At 33.4% G+C, this 16,605-nt stretch overlaps 1 protein-coding gene across 1 annotated transcript; it reads right to left on the bottom strand.

Annotated features, from left to right (window-relative positions):
* Window positions 1-525: 525 nt before the first annotated feature.
* Window positions 526-1,981, bottom strand: LOC144547206 (transcription factor MYB32-like). The gene is made up of 4 exons (XM_078295795.1): window positions 1,849-1,981; window positions 1,351-1,480; window positions 1,099-1,229; window positions 526-977 (listed from the first exon to the last, which is right to left on the bottom strand). Exons 1-4 carry the CDS (start codon window positions 1,979-1,981, stop codon window positions 526-528), a joined length of 846 nt encoding a protein of 281 aa, XP_078151921.1.
* Window positions 1,982-16,605: the final 14,624 nt, after the last annotated feature.

The raw sequence follows: 16,605 nt of genomic DNA, 5'->3' as shown, positions 1-16,605 counted from the left end.
TTTAAGAAAGAAAGAAAAGGAACCGTCAATTTTCTAGGCGACAACACGTAATTTTTGTTATTTATATTATCAAGAACCATATAACATCAATACATAGGAAAATATCCTTTAGCCACACCAATTAAAGATAACAAAAAATATCACAGATATATATATATCATTATAGTGTACAAATGGCCGATCTAAACCGTTAGATGTTTAATCTATATTAAAATATGCTTGGTGACAAAATTTTATATTTTTTGAAATTTTTTTATTATTTATTAAGATGGTTTGAAAGTCGCTATTTTTTTATGGTGCAGAATTTTAATAAAAACAGCGATTTTCAAACCATCTTAATAAATAGTAAAAAAATTCCAAAAAATATAAAATTCTGTCTCCAAGCATATTTTAATATAGATTAAGCAACTAACGGTTTCGATCGGCCGTTTGAACTTCGGAAATCGGAGAACTGAGTCGTTTATTCCTGAGTCCAGGAACAAACGATTTGAGCTTAGCCATTCTCTCTCAATCTTAGTTGAACAATTAAATAAAAGGGACTATCGGGTTTGTGGAAAGGTCGCCATGGCACGATAATTCTTCTGATGACGAAGAAGAACCCAGTATAACATCAATGAAATCCCCTTGACTTATCAGCTGATCAGCTCCATGAATGCTTGTTTGAGTTTCAAAACTATACTTGGGCTCAGAAGTGGCGTTCATCTCATTTGATTGTACCATGCAAGAAACTTGAAAAGATCCCTCTTGTAACTGAATAGGCTTATTACAATCAACCACATATGGAGCATACATGTTTAAATCGGTACAAAACGATTTGCATTTCTCAGCAAACTCTTGATTTTGGGTCTCTTCAGAATTGTAAACCGGCCATTGCGAATTGAAAGCATTGTAAACTTCTGAGAAGGAAAGAGGCACACTGTTGCATTGTCCATCGTACCCCTTTTTCATGGATGTACCATCCAATATGTAGTAACCATCTGAGGAGAATAATTGACAATTTTAATTAATATAACTCTCTCTTTTTCAATATTGTTAAACAAAAAAAAAAGTAATTAAGGATATATTTATGGTTATGGATTATATTTTAGGTTAAATTACCTGAAGAAGGAAGAGAGGTGAAACCATCCAAAGAGTGAGAACTCATGATTTTTTTCTTAATCGTCGAGTTCCAATAGTTCTTCACCTCATTGTCAGTTCTTCCTGGCAGATGCTTTGCTATCTGAGCCCATCTTTAGAGAAAGACATAAGAAAAAATGGAAATGAAAAATGTATAACTTATATATGCCTTGCATTATATCCTTTTGTATATATATGAAGAAGTTAGCATTAATTAATTGCATATATATGAACCTGTTTCCTAATGCTTTGTGAAGCTCAATGATTAGTGATTCCTCTTGGTGAGAGAAGTTCCCGCGCTTCAAGTCTGGCCTCAGGTAGTTTATCCATCTCAGCCTACAACTCTTGCCACATCTTTGCAAACCTATATTCGTATTTTTCAATAATATATACAAAATTGAAAATTGAAAATTTCTATCATAGATATAATATATTGGTCTAGAATTATCAGACATGTGGATAGGCTGTCGGTAAGCTGTTAATGTAAAATATATTGTAAATTTCTCATCCAAAAATTAAAACTGTTCTATGTGTTTACTAATTAATATATCTATGTGCAAAGGAGAAATGACACAATTGCCAAGAACTATGTGGCTTGAGAGCTGCCTCTCTATATATATTGAGCAAGCACCCCATTTGCATGCATAAATTGTTATATCAAAATGTTTCAAGGTTTTAGTAATGATTAATTATTGATATGATGATTGAATTTGTAAATGTAAGTAAACTTACTTGCAAGTCTAGGAACCGAGCTCCAGCAACCATGGCCATAGTTGGAGATATACTTGACCAGCTTCTCATCTTCCTCAGGTGACCATAAGCCTCTCCTCACCTTTTGTTTATTGCAACAAGAGTGATGCCCCATTCTATTATCTCTAACTTAATCTTCAAGAATATTTTTCTCTGTTCACAATTTTTTATTCTAAACTTCAACATAAGAAAAAAGAAAACTTATATAATAGACAATAGCAAAAAAAAAAGGGGGAAATAAAAGGAGATGTGAAGAGGAAAGGTTTCCTATTTACAGTTCTCAACACCTTTTTCCTTCCTGAAACCCTAAGCCAACTAAACCAGAAATATGCAGTTGATGAGTGGTAGTCTGAGTGTGAGTGTATTAAATGCAGGGAGGTGCATGGTGCAATGGTGGCATGGTTCAAATAGGGCCATGCAGGGGTCTTTTGGTAATTTCATGTATCAACTATAGGATTTGTATGATGAGGTGGGAAAACAACTGTATTGGTCTTTTATCTGGTAAGTTTCACAAGTAGGCAAAGCCAATGAAATGTTATTTTGGTCCAAAGATCAAGAGGTGATTAGTGTCCATCTCATCTGATCTGAATTCTAATTCCCAATTAATCCGTTGCAAATTTTACTCCGTGCTGAATCTAGATGGTACCTCTCATCTTAGTTAATATATATTGTATTATGCTCATAGAAGAATTCAACAGATTTATCCCAATTTCATTGCATGATGCTTTAATTAGTTAGTTTACAGCCATGTATATATGTTATGACTTATGTGTCAGCATTAATAAAACTAATAAATGAACAATAATAATCATACAAAACTTTAATATCAACAAAAAAAATTGTGCCAAAGAAACATTTGTTTATATATAAGGTTAAAATTAACAATGCATGCATGCATATTCATTTGCTTGCTGCGTAATCAAATAATGAGACACTACGCATGCATGGTCCATGCAGATCAAGAGTCCATCTTACGTATAGTGTACTTTCTACGGTCTTTAATGTGTTGGGTCCCACTCCTACACAAATAGACAGGGAAAGAGAGAGACTAAGAGAGATGTGAAGGCTTAACTGCATATATTGTTTTAAACAAGTTTGCCATCTCCGCTTGTCTTATATGCTGTTGCTACTTGAAGTCGCCTCTCTAAGGAATTCCCTATATATGCTTAGCTTCTTTCCCCTTTTTTTTTTTTTCTTTTTTCTTTCGGACCTGATGATAATTAAGGATCCTATATATCAAGCTCATTATCTGAACATATTCCACTCAATTTTTCATGAATTAATGTTGCATATATAATATTGTTACATTCACCTTAAAATTATAACACTTAAATATATGTTGTATAATGCACACTATGAGTATTGCTGGGTATTAATTATCTATCACTAGCAGATTTTTTGCAATGTTAATATAATAAAACAAATGCTTACATTCATAGACAAGATTAGTGGATAATATAGGTTATGGCGTATAATTAATGTTGAATTTTAATTTATTTTATCTTTTAAGATTGTCAAGATTTTCAAAATAAAAAATTGTAAGTGATTATCAATACCATATAGGTTATGGCGTATAATGTTGAATTTTAATTTATTTTATTTTTTAAGATTGTCAAGACTTTTAATTTATATATATGTGATATAATGGCTTGATTATCAATACCATGTATTAAACTTTAGAATAAACCGCATGCTCAAAAAAGAAAATTGAGAACAAACATGCTCTAGAATATATTAAAGTCAAATTCTAGACTTTGCTTTCTTACACATAGTTTGGGATCAGCCTGTTCAAAAGCTTATGCTTGTTACATACTCTAGCTTTGCATTTAATGTCGACTAAATGATTTAGATATTCATCGATCTTATCACCTTTCTATTCATGTACAAGTTTCATATGTATATTAACAGAAGTAGAAGCATGCTAGCTAACTAAGGCAATGTGGTTTTCAATTGCATATTTTTCTATTGAAACAACAAAAAATTAACTATGCCGGTTGTTCCTCTTGTACGTGTCTAAGTGTGGTTCAATTAAAAGAATAAAACTGATGCACAGTCTGGCTTTTTAACAAAAATTAAAGAGAAATCTAAGGCAAACCCCCCCCCCCCCCCCCCCTACACACACACCCCCCACTAATTGATTATTTGTTCTTGCCTCAATCTGGTAAAAAACTTTTTATATCACTATATGTCATTAAAATATATGAATATATTTTCGATTGTTTCCTAAGTACTCAACCCAGTGTACAACCAAAAAATCATAAAAATTTCACTATACTGTTTTGTAACTGGTAAGGTTTCCATGTGTATGTACATAGGATACAATGTAACATCATGTACATTAATTGAAATATATATTGTCGTTATGTCAAGAAATCTAAAGCTTTTGGTGCTTCAGTTGTAAAATTTCCATTATTGGAAGAAGAGTATAGCCATCAAATAAAAAGAAACAGGTAAAATTCCTTGATTGTGCATCTTACCTACGTAGCCATGCAAAATCGAAGAACACCAATCCCGTAATATATGAACTGTACTTCCAAATTATTAAAGACATATCTTCCTTACTCATTTCCTTTTATCTTCCCATCCCCTCTTGTTACAGCATTACCGATTTTTTTCCCTGATATATATCAAAAGAGGCGCCATTTTCTGTTGTGTCAGTTTTTCAAACCACCTATGTTTCCATTCATATCGGTGTTTCCTTTCTTGAGAATTGATGCACACCATATAGTATATATATTATAAAATTACAATGTCACATGCAGTGCAGAAAGTAAATGCATGGTGTAAAATCACAGTGTGGATAAGACAGTTGAGACTCATATACACCGCCTAGAATTAACAATTCAGACATTTTTTTACCATTTGTTTTTCTGTTTTTTTTTTTTCTCTTCTTGATAGTTTACAAGAAGGTCAAGTACATTATGGATGTTTTAATTTGTACCAAGATTGATGTAGTATATTGAATTAATGCATATAAATTCACTTATTAATATTAAATAATTGAGTAGAACTAGGGTACTGTGTTTTTAAGCTCACCAAATTCTTTAATGAGTTTAACTCTAAAACTTATCGGATTGACTTAAAACGATGAATTCAAACCGTTGAAATTCATTACTTCACGAAATTTAATGTAAAGTCAAGCTATCAAAAACAATAAAATATATATAAATACATTAAAATTAACTTGTAAACTTTATTTTTTTTATACTTTATTCTACGAAAAGAGAATACATGATAATTCTCACGCGAGGAGAGAAAATTAGAGAGGTTTCAGCAGCAGAGGGCAGATTATTTTAATTGATGGCCGTGCGAGGAAAAACAGGGAATGAGACTTAGAGAGAAGCTTTGAATTGGACAAGCTGACAGCAACGAATTATATATCCTGGAAAACACTCTTATTTAAATTCAAATGATAAAACTGTCCTTTCAGAATTAATAAAAAAAAATAGAGAAAACCGCACCCTCGGAATTAATAAAAAAATATAGATTTATTTGTACTCAAGTAAATATATATTCATGAACTGGTTTTATTTTCACAAAAATTGATATATAAAAAGAAATTAGTATGATACAAATTCTTCTGGATGTGGTAGATAATATTCAGAAAATAATTATCTGTTTTAGTGATTTTATGATTTGAAATAAGACCTGAATTCGACGAAAAATGTCAATTAATACGCGCAACCTATTATAAATGCTTCCATCTGTTTTATTTGCAAAAAAATAATCACTTAATCAGCATATGATTTTACTACAAGTAAATTTATCTGAGAGTCTTTACTTTAACTTTTCATTTGAAAAATAACTATTAATATTTGTGTTTTTTTATGATTTGAAATGAGAGCTGAATTAGGTGAAAATAAAAAAATAAACATACATATGCAACGCGAAGTAAAGCAAACCAGAAATTTTGTGGGCCTTTGGTTGCATCAAAACTATAATTGGGCCGATATTCACTTTGCTCGCAGCAAGTATGGTAAAATTCGAATCAGTATCCTTCCAGGTACCTGATCCAAACAAATAACAAATGGACGGCCCAGATTTATATCAACCCAGCCGAAGTCAATCCGATGCCTATGGAAACCATAGGGGGTCCGTTTTGAGATTCATGTCAAATTAAAACAACTAATCTGAGCTGTCTGTTTGTAATTTGCTTGAATCAGGTACCTGAGGTGATCCGAATTCGTAAAATTCACTAGTTGGTTCGTTTAGATAATTCACATCCCCTTAGGTTACCTGACTGAGTACAATTGAAACGGATGGTTCAGGATCATTCTTTTAACTTGACATGAATCTCAAAGCACCGATAACACTGGCCCCATCCTGAATAGGCACCGGCTAAGAGTAAATAAGGATTGTTGAGTCGGGTACCTGGGAAGATACGGATCCTCGTTTAGAAGGGAGGATGCCACCAGAATCCGAATTCTTTCAGGTACCTGACTCAAGCAAATTGAAATAGACGGCCCAAATTAAGTCAAAACGGTATCTATTCGGAGATGGTGAGGGGGGCAGTATTATTTTTTGCTTTGAGATTCGAGCCAAATTAAAAGAACAATCTTGGGTCGTCTGTTTCCAATTTGCTTGAGTCAAGTACCTCGGGTGATCTAAGGGCGAATCCAGAATTTTCGTCAGAGGGAGAGGGGGGGCACAAAAAAAATATCAAATCGGGTTTAAAGTTGTTTACTAATTCGGTACTCGATGAAAAACAATGTTTTAACTTATACTTTCCAATACTCTACTTGTAATTTATGATTTTCTAATCTATAATTCTAATTACCAATCATAATTCAAAAAAAAATATTTTATTTTTAACTCTAAATTTGATCCGAATTACAAATCAAACATTAAGAGAGGGACCAAAATATTTTCACGGAGATAAAGTTGATCAGAATGTCCAGATCTCCACTAAAACTCGAAATGCAGGAGTGCAGCTACGGTTAGTATTTGATGAAAGCTTAATATATTTAATAGTGGAAGAGATAACACTCAATGGCAAAAATATAACTTATATTATCAATATTCTCTTCCTCTCTTACATGCAAAATGCTCCTTACACATTATATAGACTCATAGGAACTTTCTACACACTCAACTATCACTAAATAACATTTAAACCTCTCATTAATCCTCTCTATTTCCTATACACGTTTTTAATCTTTCAAGACATCATAGAAGACCACAACATGACTTCTAGAGAACTTCAATACATTCATGACAATTCTAGAGGGTTCCAACAATTAAGTAATACATTTGACCAATAATTAAGTTTATTAATTTCTAACAGCTACTCCCCCAGATGTATATGGGTCCGCCCCTGGGGTGATCCGAATTCATGCCACCATCCAAAATATCAAGCCCACTCTTTCAAGTTTAAGGACCCTGAAAGCCTGAAGTAAGCCTAAGAAAGAGGTGAAAGAGGAAGGAGAGGAGAGTTCACTTAGGGCTTGTTTCAGACAAAAGGTATATTGCAAAGGGAGAGAAGGTAATTAAGAACAGTACGTACTGTGAAGAATTATCTCTTCTCTATCTCTATTTGAAATTATAAAATTTGAATAGTTTGTATATAAAATTTATTTCTTGTCTCTCAAAATTTATGTTCTGAAACAAATAAATAAGAATCGGTCAGATCATTAGGTCAACAGCTCGAGTGCACAATCTCTGAGTTTGGACTTGAATTTTCGTGCCACCATACCAGGAGTCGAAAGGCGATGCTGAACAGAAGTTTGGTTCAAGACTTCAATCCTCTAACATCAATAAAAACTTGATTGAAACCAAATTACGCAATCCATCCAAGTAGCTAAACAGATTTTATGGTACTGTGCATAGTGCAGATTGGTCTGTACTATGAATTAATATCTTCATTTTCATAATTCAAATAGTCAGTCTGAACTATCAACATGATTTTTCATATGAAAATGCACGTGCAAATTAAATTTTATATTTTTTTTTAGAATATTTTACTATTTTTAAAATAAGTTGGAAATCACTTGACATAAAAATTCTAGACCATTTTCAAATGTGCTTGGATTGAGTACATCAATTCAAGAATACATAAGAAATCAGATCTCCTACTCCCGGTGCAGGAAATTCCTGCCTCCAGAGTCACTGCGGGTGGGCCCGGTTACTCTTAAAGGGTTTAGAGTTAAATGGGGGCCCACTCTGCAGTAACTCTGGGGGCAGGAATTTCCTGCCCCCAGCGGGGCAGACGATTCGGTTCCAATACATAATACAGAGATTGATGATGCGAAAGAAATTGAACAAGCATAAACGTGCAGAAATATCAAGGTTCTAAATAGTGATTATCGCATCATAGTGGAAAGGCTAAAAAAAACTATTGTGAATAGTGTAGTTATAGCGAAAGCTATTCTACATAACGTTTTTTGTTTAAAAAATTATATTTTATATTTCTACTAATTATCTATATTATCTAAAAATACATCAATAAGTAACACAAAATTGATTAAGGAATTAGAATATTCATATTGAACCAATATAAAGTCCAAATTACTATTCAAAATATCCTTAATATTATCATAAACTATCTATCATTTTTCATTCAAAATAAGCATCATAGTATAAACTATATAATTTTTTCTATTAAAAAAAAACATAAACATTATGGAATAAACTATCTATCTTTTGCTATTTAAAAGCAAAATCAATCTCGACCTTGAAAAAAAATTATCTTTAAAATTAAATTTTCAATTGGGCATTTATTTAAATGTTTATGTAGCATAGCGTGTGCTATAGTGCGTAGCATGTAGTGCAAATAGCGGATCGCTATTACTGCTATAGCAGTAGTAGCTGAAATAGTGCATTTTTATCTCATAGCTTAGCGTTCAAGATCCGAAAATACTATAGCGCGCTATTTAGAACACTGAGAAATACACATTCTTACAGAGATATTAATTATTCATTCATGAGGAGCCGAAATAAAATAATTTAGAACGCTTCAGAGTACTCCGCTTCAATAAATTAATTTAATCTTGCTTTTTATATCCGATCACAAACATACACTCATTTAATCTGCACCAACTGTAACACTAAAATGAAAATGAAATATAATGCATAGTCTATCATGAATCCAATCTTCCTCAAATCAATCACGCAGATAATAACACGCATGCATTAATAGTGCAACATGGCATAAGCAGGAGCTGTCCTTAATTATATACTCATCATGATATCTCAATTTCAAGTAGAGTTTGGTGGAGATGGGGCGCAATAAATGATGCCGTCTTTCGGGTACGCCGGGAACCCCGCTTTGATGCACGCCTTGCTACATGCCTTGGCACATTTTGCTTCCCTGCCGATAACCTTGTTCCGGCACACCCTCATACATTCACAGATGCAATTCTGACCTGCCTCAGCAAGTGGCACAGTCCTGCTTGAGAGGAGAACAAGTGTCAAGATGGAGATCAGACTCACACTCATACCAACTATCGTGTGCGCCATCTCTTCATCCACTCGTTTCTCTCTATCTGTTTGTTTGTCTGTCTTTCTGTCTATGTCTACCTCTTCTCATTTTATACTTTCTTCTGTTGGTTCTGAGGTGGGAGGAGGTTTCAAAACTTGTTTCATGGGTTTACAGGAAGGGACAAAGTGAGCTTCTAATCCGTTTAGATTTGCACTCTGTTATTGAGTTGGTGAGGTGGATTGGATAGGATAGTGATAGGATCTATTGAGTTCTTAAAATAGCTAAATGGGGTTGAAAACAACTTCCTAAAATTTAATAGACACCATGCATATATAATTCAAATTAACTGGAGTTGGGCTATTGCATTTTGGGAAATAAAACTTTTGTTTTAATTCGCATTCATATTTTGCGATTTTGAAGTTCAACCTTCGATCCGAATTGTTTAACACAATCTTCATATTTAAATGTACTTGAAGACCAAATTTTATATTTTGTGAAACTTTTTTACTATTTTTTTATTATCATGATCTTCACATTTTGCCCATATTTTTTTACTATTTTTTGAAAGAGAAAACATGATTTTTTTCAAGAGATTCTCGACCATAAGAAACAATAATATTCTAACTAGCTATCTCAAAAAATTATAAATTTAGTCTTCATTACATTTTTGAATGATTCATATTGATTTTTTGAACTTTAAAATCACAAAATATAAATGCAAATAAAAACAAATGTTTTAATTCTCAAAGTACAATAGTCCAACTCACAACTGATATACACACACACACACATATCAAAATGTTTGTTCCGGAGATGTGGTGTAACCAATTGGTTTTTCGATTTTCAAAGTTCAAATGGTTGATCCAAACCATTATATGTGATCTCTACATGAAAATTGCTTGGAGACCAAATTTTATATTTTTTGGAAATTATTTACTATTTATTAAGTCAGTTCTAAAATCACTAATTTTAATAAACAATGAAGGTCTTCTAGAACATTAAAAATTGATTTTTAAACTAGCTTAATAAATAGTAAAGAGTTTCCAAAAATGTAAATTTAGTCTCCAAGCATATTTTTTTTATAGATTGAATGTTGAACAGTTTAGATCGACCATTTAAACTTCAAAAATGTAAAAATTGAAGCATTTGTTCCACAACCAAAGAATAAACGTTTTGATGTTAGCTAACCTAGCTCTATGTATGTATGTATGTATGTATGTATGTATGTATGTATGTATGTATGTATGTATGTATGTATGTATGTATGTATGTATGTATGTATGTATGTATGTATATGTGTGTGTATTTAAAGGGTAATTGCACGTTGACAATATTATAATTGTTAGCTAATCTCAGGCACAATTAATTATATTAAACAACTAAAGAATATTTATCATAAAATTCAGATTTACAGTTGAGCGTGATTACCAAAACATATGGTGTGTTGAGTCTGACATTATGCTATTTTAGTCGTAATGACATTGGCTTCAAAATATATAGATTTCAAACAATGAATTCAAACTAATCTACTTTATAAGTGATGCATTTATATACAAAATTTATAAATTTTCTAATTTATCTTGTATGAAGTCAAATGGTAAAAAAAAAATTATTGAGTTAATTTCAATGCATTTATTTTTCATTATTTTTTGACTACTTGATTTCATACGATGAAATCGAAAATTTATAATTTTTTTAATATAATTACATCACTTGTGAATTAAATCAGTTTGAACAGTTTGAATTCGTTTGAATTATATTTAATAAATTTTGATGTCATGTCATCCTTATAGTTGAAAATAACACTTGTATGCCAAGGTTTCAAAAAAGAAAATAACACTTGTATAATAGTAGTCATATTCGTATGTATTTAATGCACAGAGTAATTAATTAACTGCTTTATCATTCATAAACGATTCGTACTCCTCAATAGTCTGAATTTTGTAATCTTCATGATCAACCAATATACATTTATGCATGGAATAGTTTGCGCAGACAATTAACTATATATAAATTCAACAAATAATCTATATAGATGTATTTTAAGCTCACTTTCTATTGAAGTGAACAGAATGTCCTGAAGAAATTAAATGTCAAATCATTTCATCATTGTCAACAAATCTATTCATTATATATACCATCCACATCATTAATTTTCACAAATTGCATGATGATATTATTATGGCCAACTAAATACTTCACCTTAATGATGCCGGAATAACCAATAATTGTAGTATAGGCCATACATATATATTTCGAAATCCAAAACTGCGAATAAATTTCTAAAGTTGACCCCCGGTGTCCAAGTAGTGGTGGAATAATTAAAATGATGTTATTAAAGACTCTGATTGGGATGCAAGATAATTCAACTTAATTGTATGCATTAGTCGTACGATTTGCAAATAACAACAAATAAATGACCCTCGCAGGTAATTCCCCTTGAATTACATCCAAGTGTCTTATATATAATGAGAGGCAATAATACCTAATTCACCTTGTGTTAGCCCCACGTACCGTTTACATATTCATGCATGTGTCTGATTATTGACCCTTACTGTACAATTAATGAGGAACACTGAGAGGCAATATAACTGGATTCATCTTGTATTAGCCCCACCGTTTACATATCCATGTGTCTGATTATTGACCCTTGCTGTACAATGAGAGGCAATATAACTTAGTTCACCTTGTATTAGCCCCACCGTTTACAATGAGAGGCAATATTATAACCCAATTCACCTGTTACATTTTGATGTTATGAAGTATCATATTAACATGAATAAATTAGTGATAAATTAATTATGTGTATGTTTTATTTAAAAATTTATGTAGAACTAACAAATGATCAATTAATTGTCTATATTTTTTATCTAAGAAAATAAATATAGAACAACTTACCTCATGAAATAATACAAAATAGATTGAATGACAATAGAGCCATTCAATAAATTGGTGCTAAAAAAATGCACCCCTTTCTTCCTGTACAGTTTTTCTAAACTCTACTCGAAATTTGTCATAAAAATAATTATTGACTACGATAAATATAGGAAAGGTTAACCACGATGAAATCAACAGTATTGGAGTCATTACTTGGGATGTATTGAAGAAAATAAGTCACATCGTCATCACGTTACTAGTGTTGTGAAAACGGGTCGGGTCCCCTCGGTCCGAATCCGTCCGGGTCACGGATTCCGCGGTCCTCGGATCCGGTCGATCTATGGGTTCGGCCGGGTCAGGTCGGGCTGGCGGGTACTATTTGGGAGAGTTGGATCAAATTCTTGCTAGACTCTTGGTTCAAAATTAGCACGGGTCGGTCCGGGTCAAGTGCGGGTCAGATCTGAGTCGGGGCTAGGGATTTCTAGGGGTTTCTGATAAGCATAAATTATATACACATTTAATCTAGATTTTATCATAAAATGACCTCAAATATCTTGTATTTTTAATATAAAGTGATTTAAATATACCTAGAATCAAGCTACTGCGGTTGTTTGGCTTTTCATTGCAGGAAATGATGAAAAATGGCGAAAATACCTTCCAGTGCGGATAAAATCACCCGCAGTGCGGATCAGAGCAGCCGCACTGAGTACTTAGCCGCATTTCCAACATTCAAGTGCTGCGCAGGAAAAAGTCCGAGCCTAGTGTGGATGAACTTCCATCCGCAGTGCGGATGAGCCCAGCCGCACTCAATACTTGGCCGATTTCAGGACCTTTAGGAAAGCAGAAACCACCCGCAGTGCGGATGAGCCATCCGCACTGTCATCCGCATTCAACTAATTCCCAGAAATTAAATAAGGATCATCCATCCGCACTGGAGCCGCAGAAAGCCAAATTTACACGGTTTCAACGCGGTTTCTATTTTTGGCACTTCATGGACGCGTTTTACAGCCAAATATGGACAAGGCATCCTGGGAAACAATCCAAATATAACACCCACTAAATCCACTTCCTAGCCTCTTAATTGGGCATGATCCTTGGCTATAAAAGAGGGGGTTTATTCTCCATTCAAGGCATCTCATCTCTTCCCATCTCTCACATCTCTTCCTCTTTCATTCTCTCTCTATACACAATACTTAGCGATAAATTCTGGAGAAAAGGAAAGCTTTCAAGGAAGGAGAAGAAGGGTTTCCTGAGCAAGAAGTCGGCAAGATAGAGGTTTTTGATTTGTCAAAGGGTGTAATTACTTCCTTTATTTCATTTCTTCTTACTTTGCCAATTTTTGTAATGGATCTCTCCATGAGGGAGTAGATCTCTCTCTAGGGGTCTAGGTCAATGCATGAACTTGTTTGATTCTATTTTATTCGGTTATTTGTTTTTATTATGATTGTTTTATGGGATTTGATTGTTAATTTCTGTGATTTATCATTTGTGTTGATTACATAGTTTAGTACTTGAAATCGCGGTAGTCCCGCTTTGGAATCGGTTTGTTAAGCAAAAGATCCAAAGAAGTTAGGATGAGAGGAGAGTACCAAATTATGAACACAAATATCTTAGGTTTTAGGTTAGAAGCGACCGTACTTTGATACCTATAACCGGAACTATAGAAATTAAGGGTTAGGGTTTGGTGAAGAACGACCGTGAAGTCAAACCCCTACTTAGGACACCTATATTGATTAAGTAATTAGTCAATATAGGCTAACAAGAGCTTAATGGGTCTAGATAATTAGGGTGAAGAACGACCGTGAAGTCCGAAATTATCTAGGCACGTTATTAATTCACGACCGTGACCCTTTTTAACACTTTAGGTTAGAAACCTCATCAAATCATACATGAATTCAAACAAATACCGAATAAATAGAGTTAGCAAGGGATTGTAGACCAAAGACCCCTAGATCTCTAAATCTTGAAAGCAAATCAATTCCTTTCTCACTGCTGGAAAATATGGAATCAGGATCGGTTATATACGCATATCAGTATCGGAATACAACCGATCCTGATGAAGGCGATACTGATACTATCAGGATCGGTTGTTGAAACAACCGATCCTGATAATAACTATCAGGAACGGTTGTTTATAAACAACCGATTCTGATAATAACTATCAGGAACGGTTGTTTATAAACAACCGATCCTGATACTATTTTTTTTTATTTTTCAAATTTGGTTCTGCAAAAAAAAAAAAAAAAAAAAATGGTATCAGCATCGGTTGTTTATAAACAACCGATGCTGATACCATTTTTTTTTTTTTTTTTTGCAGAACCAAATTTGAAAAAAATAAAATAAAATAGTATCAGCATCGGTTGTTTATAAACAACCGATGCTGATACCATTTTTTTTTTTTTTTTTTTTTGCAGAACCAAATTTGAAAAAAAAAATAGTATCAGGATCGATTGTTTATAAACAACCGATGCTGATACCATTTTTTTTTTTTTTGCAGAACCAAATTTGAAAAAAAAAAAAATAGTATCAGGATCGGTTGTTTATAAACAACCGTTCCTGATACTATTTTTTTTTTCACAAATTAGATAACAGAGAATTAAGACTCCTGATAATAATTATATTTCATAAAACCAGCAGTACAACTCAATTATTGCGTGAATTCCCGCTGTGACGTATATAAATTAAAATACTGTTACCACTTACCAGAAAACACATTGCTATGCAAAACCAAAAAAAAAAAAAACCAGAAAACACCCTTTCGTCCCTCCAAAAACTCCAAATAATTACCTCGAAAAATTAGATTGGACCAGATCTATCTTGTATTTGTGTTTTGTCAATTAAACAATCTAAGAACATTGATGATACATTAATTCACAATAAAGACAATGCAAAACAGTAAAGAAAAACAAACAACTAACCTTTTTTCTAGGGAGATACGAGAGGGATTTGAGAGGATTTGAGAGGGAGATACGGAGACCGAGAGAGACGCTAAGTTGAAAAACAAACAACTCCCCAACATAGGTTGAAAATGAGAGGATTTGAGAGGGAGATACGGAGACCGAGAGAGACGCTAAGTTGAAAATGAGAGGCGCGAAATGAAAATAAGAAGAACCCTAAGCAGGTTATATAGGGAGTTATCATCAGGATCGGTTGTTTATAAACAACCGATCCTGATACTATTTTTTTTTTTCAAATTTGGTTCTGCAAAAAAAAAAAAAATGGTATCAGGATCGCTTGTTTATAAACAACCGATCCTGATACTATTTTTTTTTATTTTTCAAATTTGGTTCTGCAAAAAAAAAAAAAAAAAAAAAAAAAAATGGTATCAGCATCGGTTTATAAACAACCGATGCTAATACCATTTTTTTTTTTTTTTTTTTTTTGCAGAACCAAATTTGAAAAAAAAAAAAATAGTATCAGGATCGGTTGTTTATAAACAACCGTTCCTGATACTATTTTTTTTTTTTTTTTTTGTTGCAGAACCAAATTTGAAAAAAAAAATAGTATCAGGATCGGTTGTTTATAAACAACCGATCCTGATACTTTTTTTTTTTTTTTTTTTTTGCAGAACCATCTTTGAAAAAAAAATAGTATCAGGATCGGTTCTTAGCTAGGCACCGATCCTAATTATCAAGTATTAGGATCGGTTCTTAGCTAGGAACCGATCCTGATACTTTACAATTAGGATCGGTTCTTAGCTTAGAACCGATCCTGATAGTGCATGTGTTGTGCTTTCATTACCTTTTAGTATCGGTTTTAGTAATAGAACCGATCCAGATAGGTATTAGTATCGGTTGGTTCGTACACCCGATCCAGATAAGCCGATCCTGATTCCTGTTTTTCCACTAGTGTCTTTTACTTTTATTTACAGTTATTGTTTCAAACTCCTTTCTTTTGGGTATTGAACCCAACCTTAGAAATTGTTAGAACAAACCCCCCCCCCCCCCCCCCCATTTTACTTTTATTGCACTTTACTTTATTTTATTTTCTGAAATTTATTACTAAAGTTTAAACTAAGTTTTTATCGTACTCCCTGCGGTTCGACACCTCAAATACTACTTTGATAGAATTGTGCACTTGCAATTTAACTCAAACGTGTGTTAAAGGTTTAAAAAGTACATCATTGTACTGAAACTTTGTGCATACGCTTTTACGCGCATCAGTTTCGGAGGGGGGAGGGGGTTATGAAGGTTCGGGGGGGTTCGGGGGGGGGGGGGGGGGGGGTGTTCAGTGTGGGGGGGGGGGGGGGGGAGGGAGGGGGTTTTGGGAGGTTTCGGGGAGCGAGTCGGGTTTGGTCCGGATCGGAGCTAGTCAGGTCAAGGGTTTGGGCGAGTGTGGTTTACAGGAGTCTAGTTCAAAAAACCGGCCCAAATCCTTGCTAGACCCGACCCTAAGGTTAGTCCAGTAAGTCCGGGCCGGTCCGGGAATCTAGCTAGTGTCGAGGC

Source organism: Carex rostrata, chromosome 31 (genome assembly GCF_964058835.1).
Source record: "Carex rostrata chromosome 31, lpCarRost1.2, whole genome shotgun sequence".
In the NCBI taxonomy this organism is placed as follows: domain Eukaryota; kingdom Viridiplantae; phylum Streptophyta; class Magnoliopsida; order Poales; family Cyperaceae; genus Carex; species Carex rostrata.
Note: the sequence above shows the minus strand (reverse complement) of the source record. Positions and strands in the feature narration are given on the sequence as shown.

Excerpts from the sequence above, each read along its gene's own strand:
- LOC144547206 (XM_078295795.1), bottom strand. The coding sequence starts at position 1,981 with ATGGGGCATCACTCTTGTTGCAATAAACAAAAGGTGAGGAGAGGCTTA. Across the intron at positions 1,230-1,350 it reads CACAAAGCATTAGGAAACAG|ATGGGCTCAGATAGCAAAGC; the intron begins GTTCATATATAT and ends CTTTCTCTAAAG. Across the intron at positions 978-1,098 it reads CACCTCTCTTCCTTCTTCAG|ATGGTTACTACATATTGGAT; the intron begins GTAATTTAACCT and ends TATTCTCCTCAG.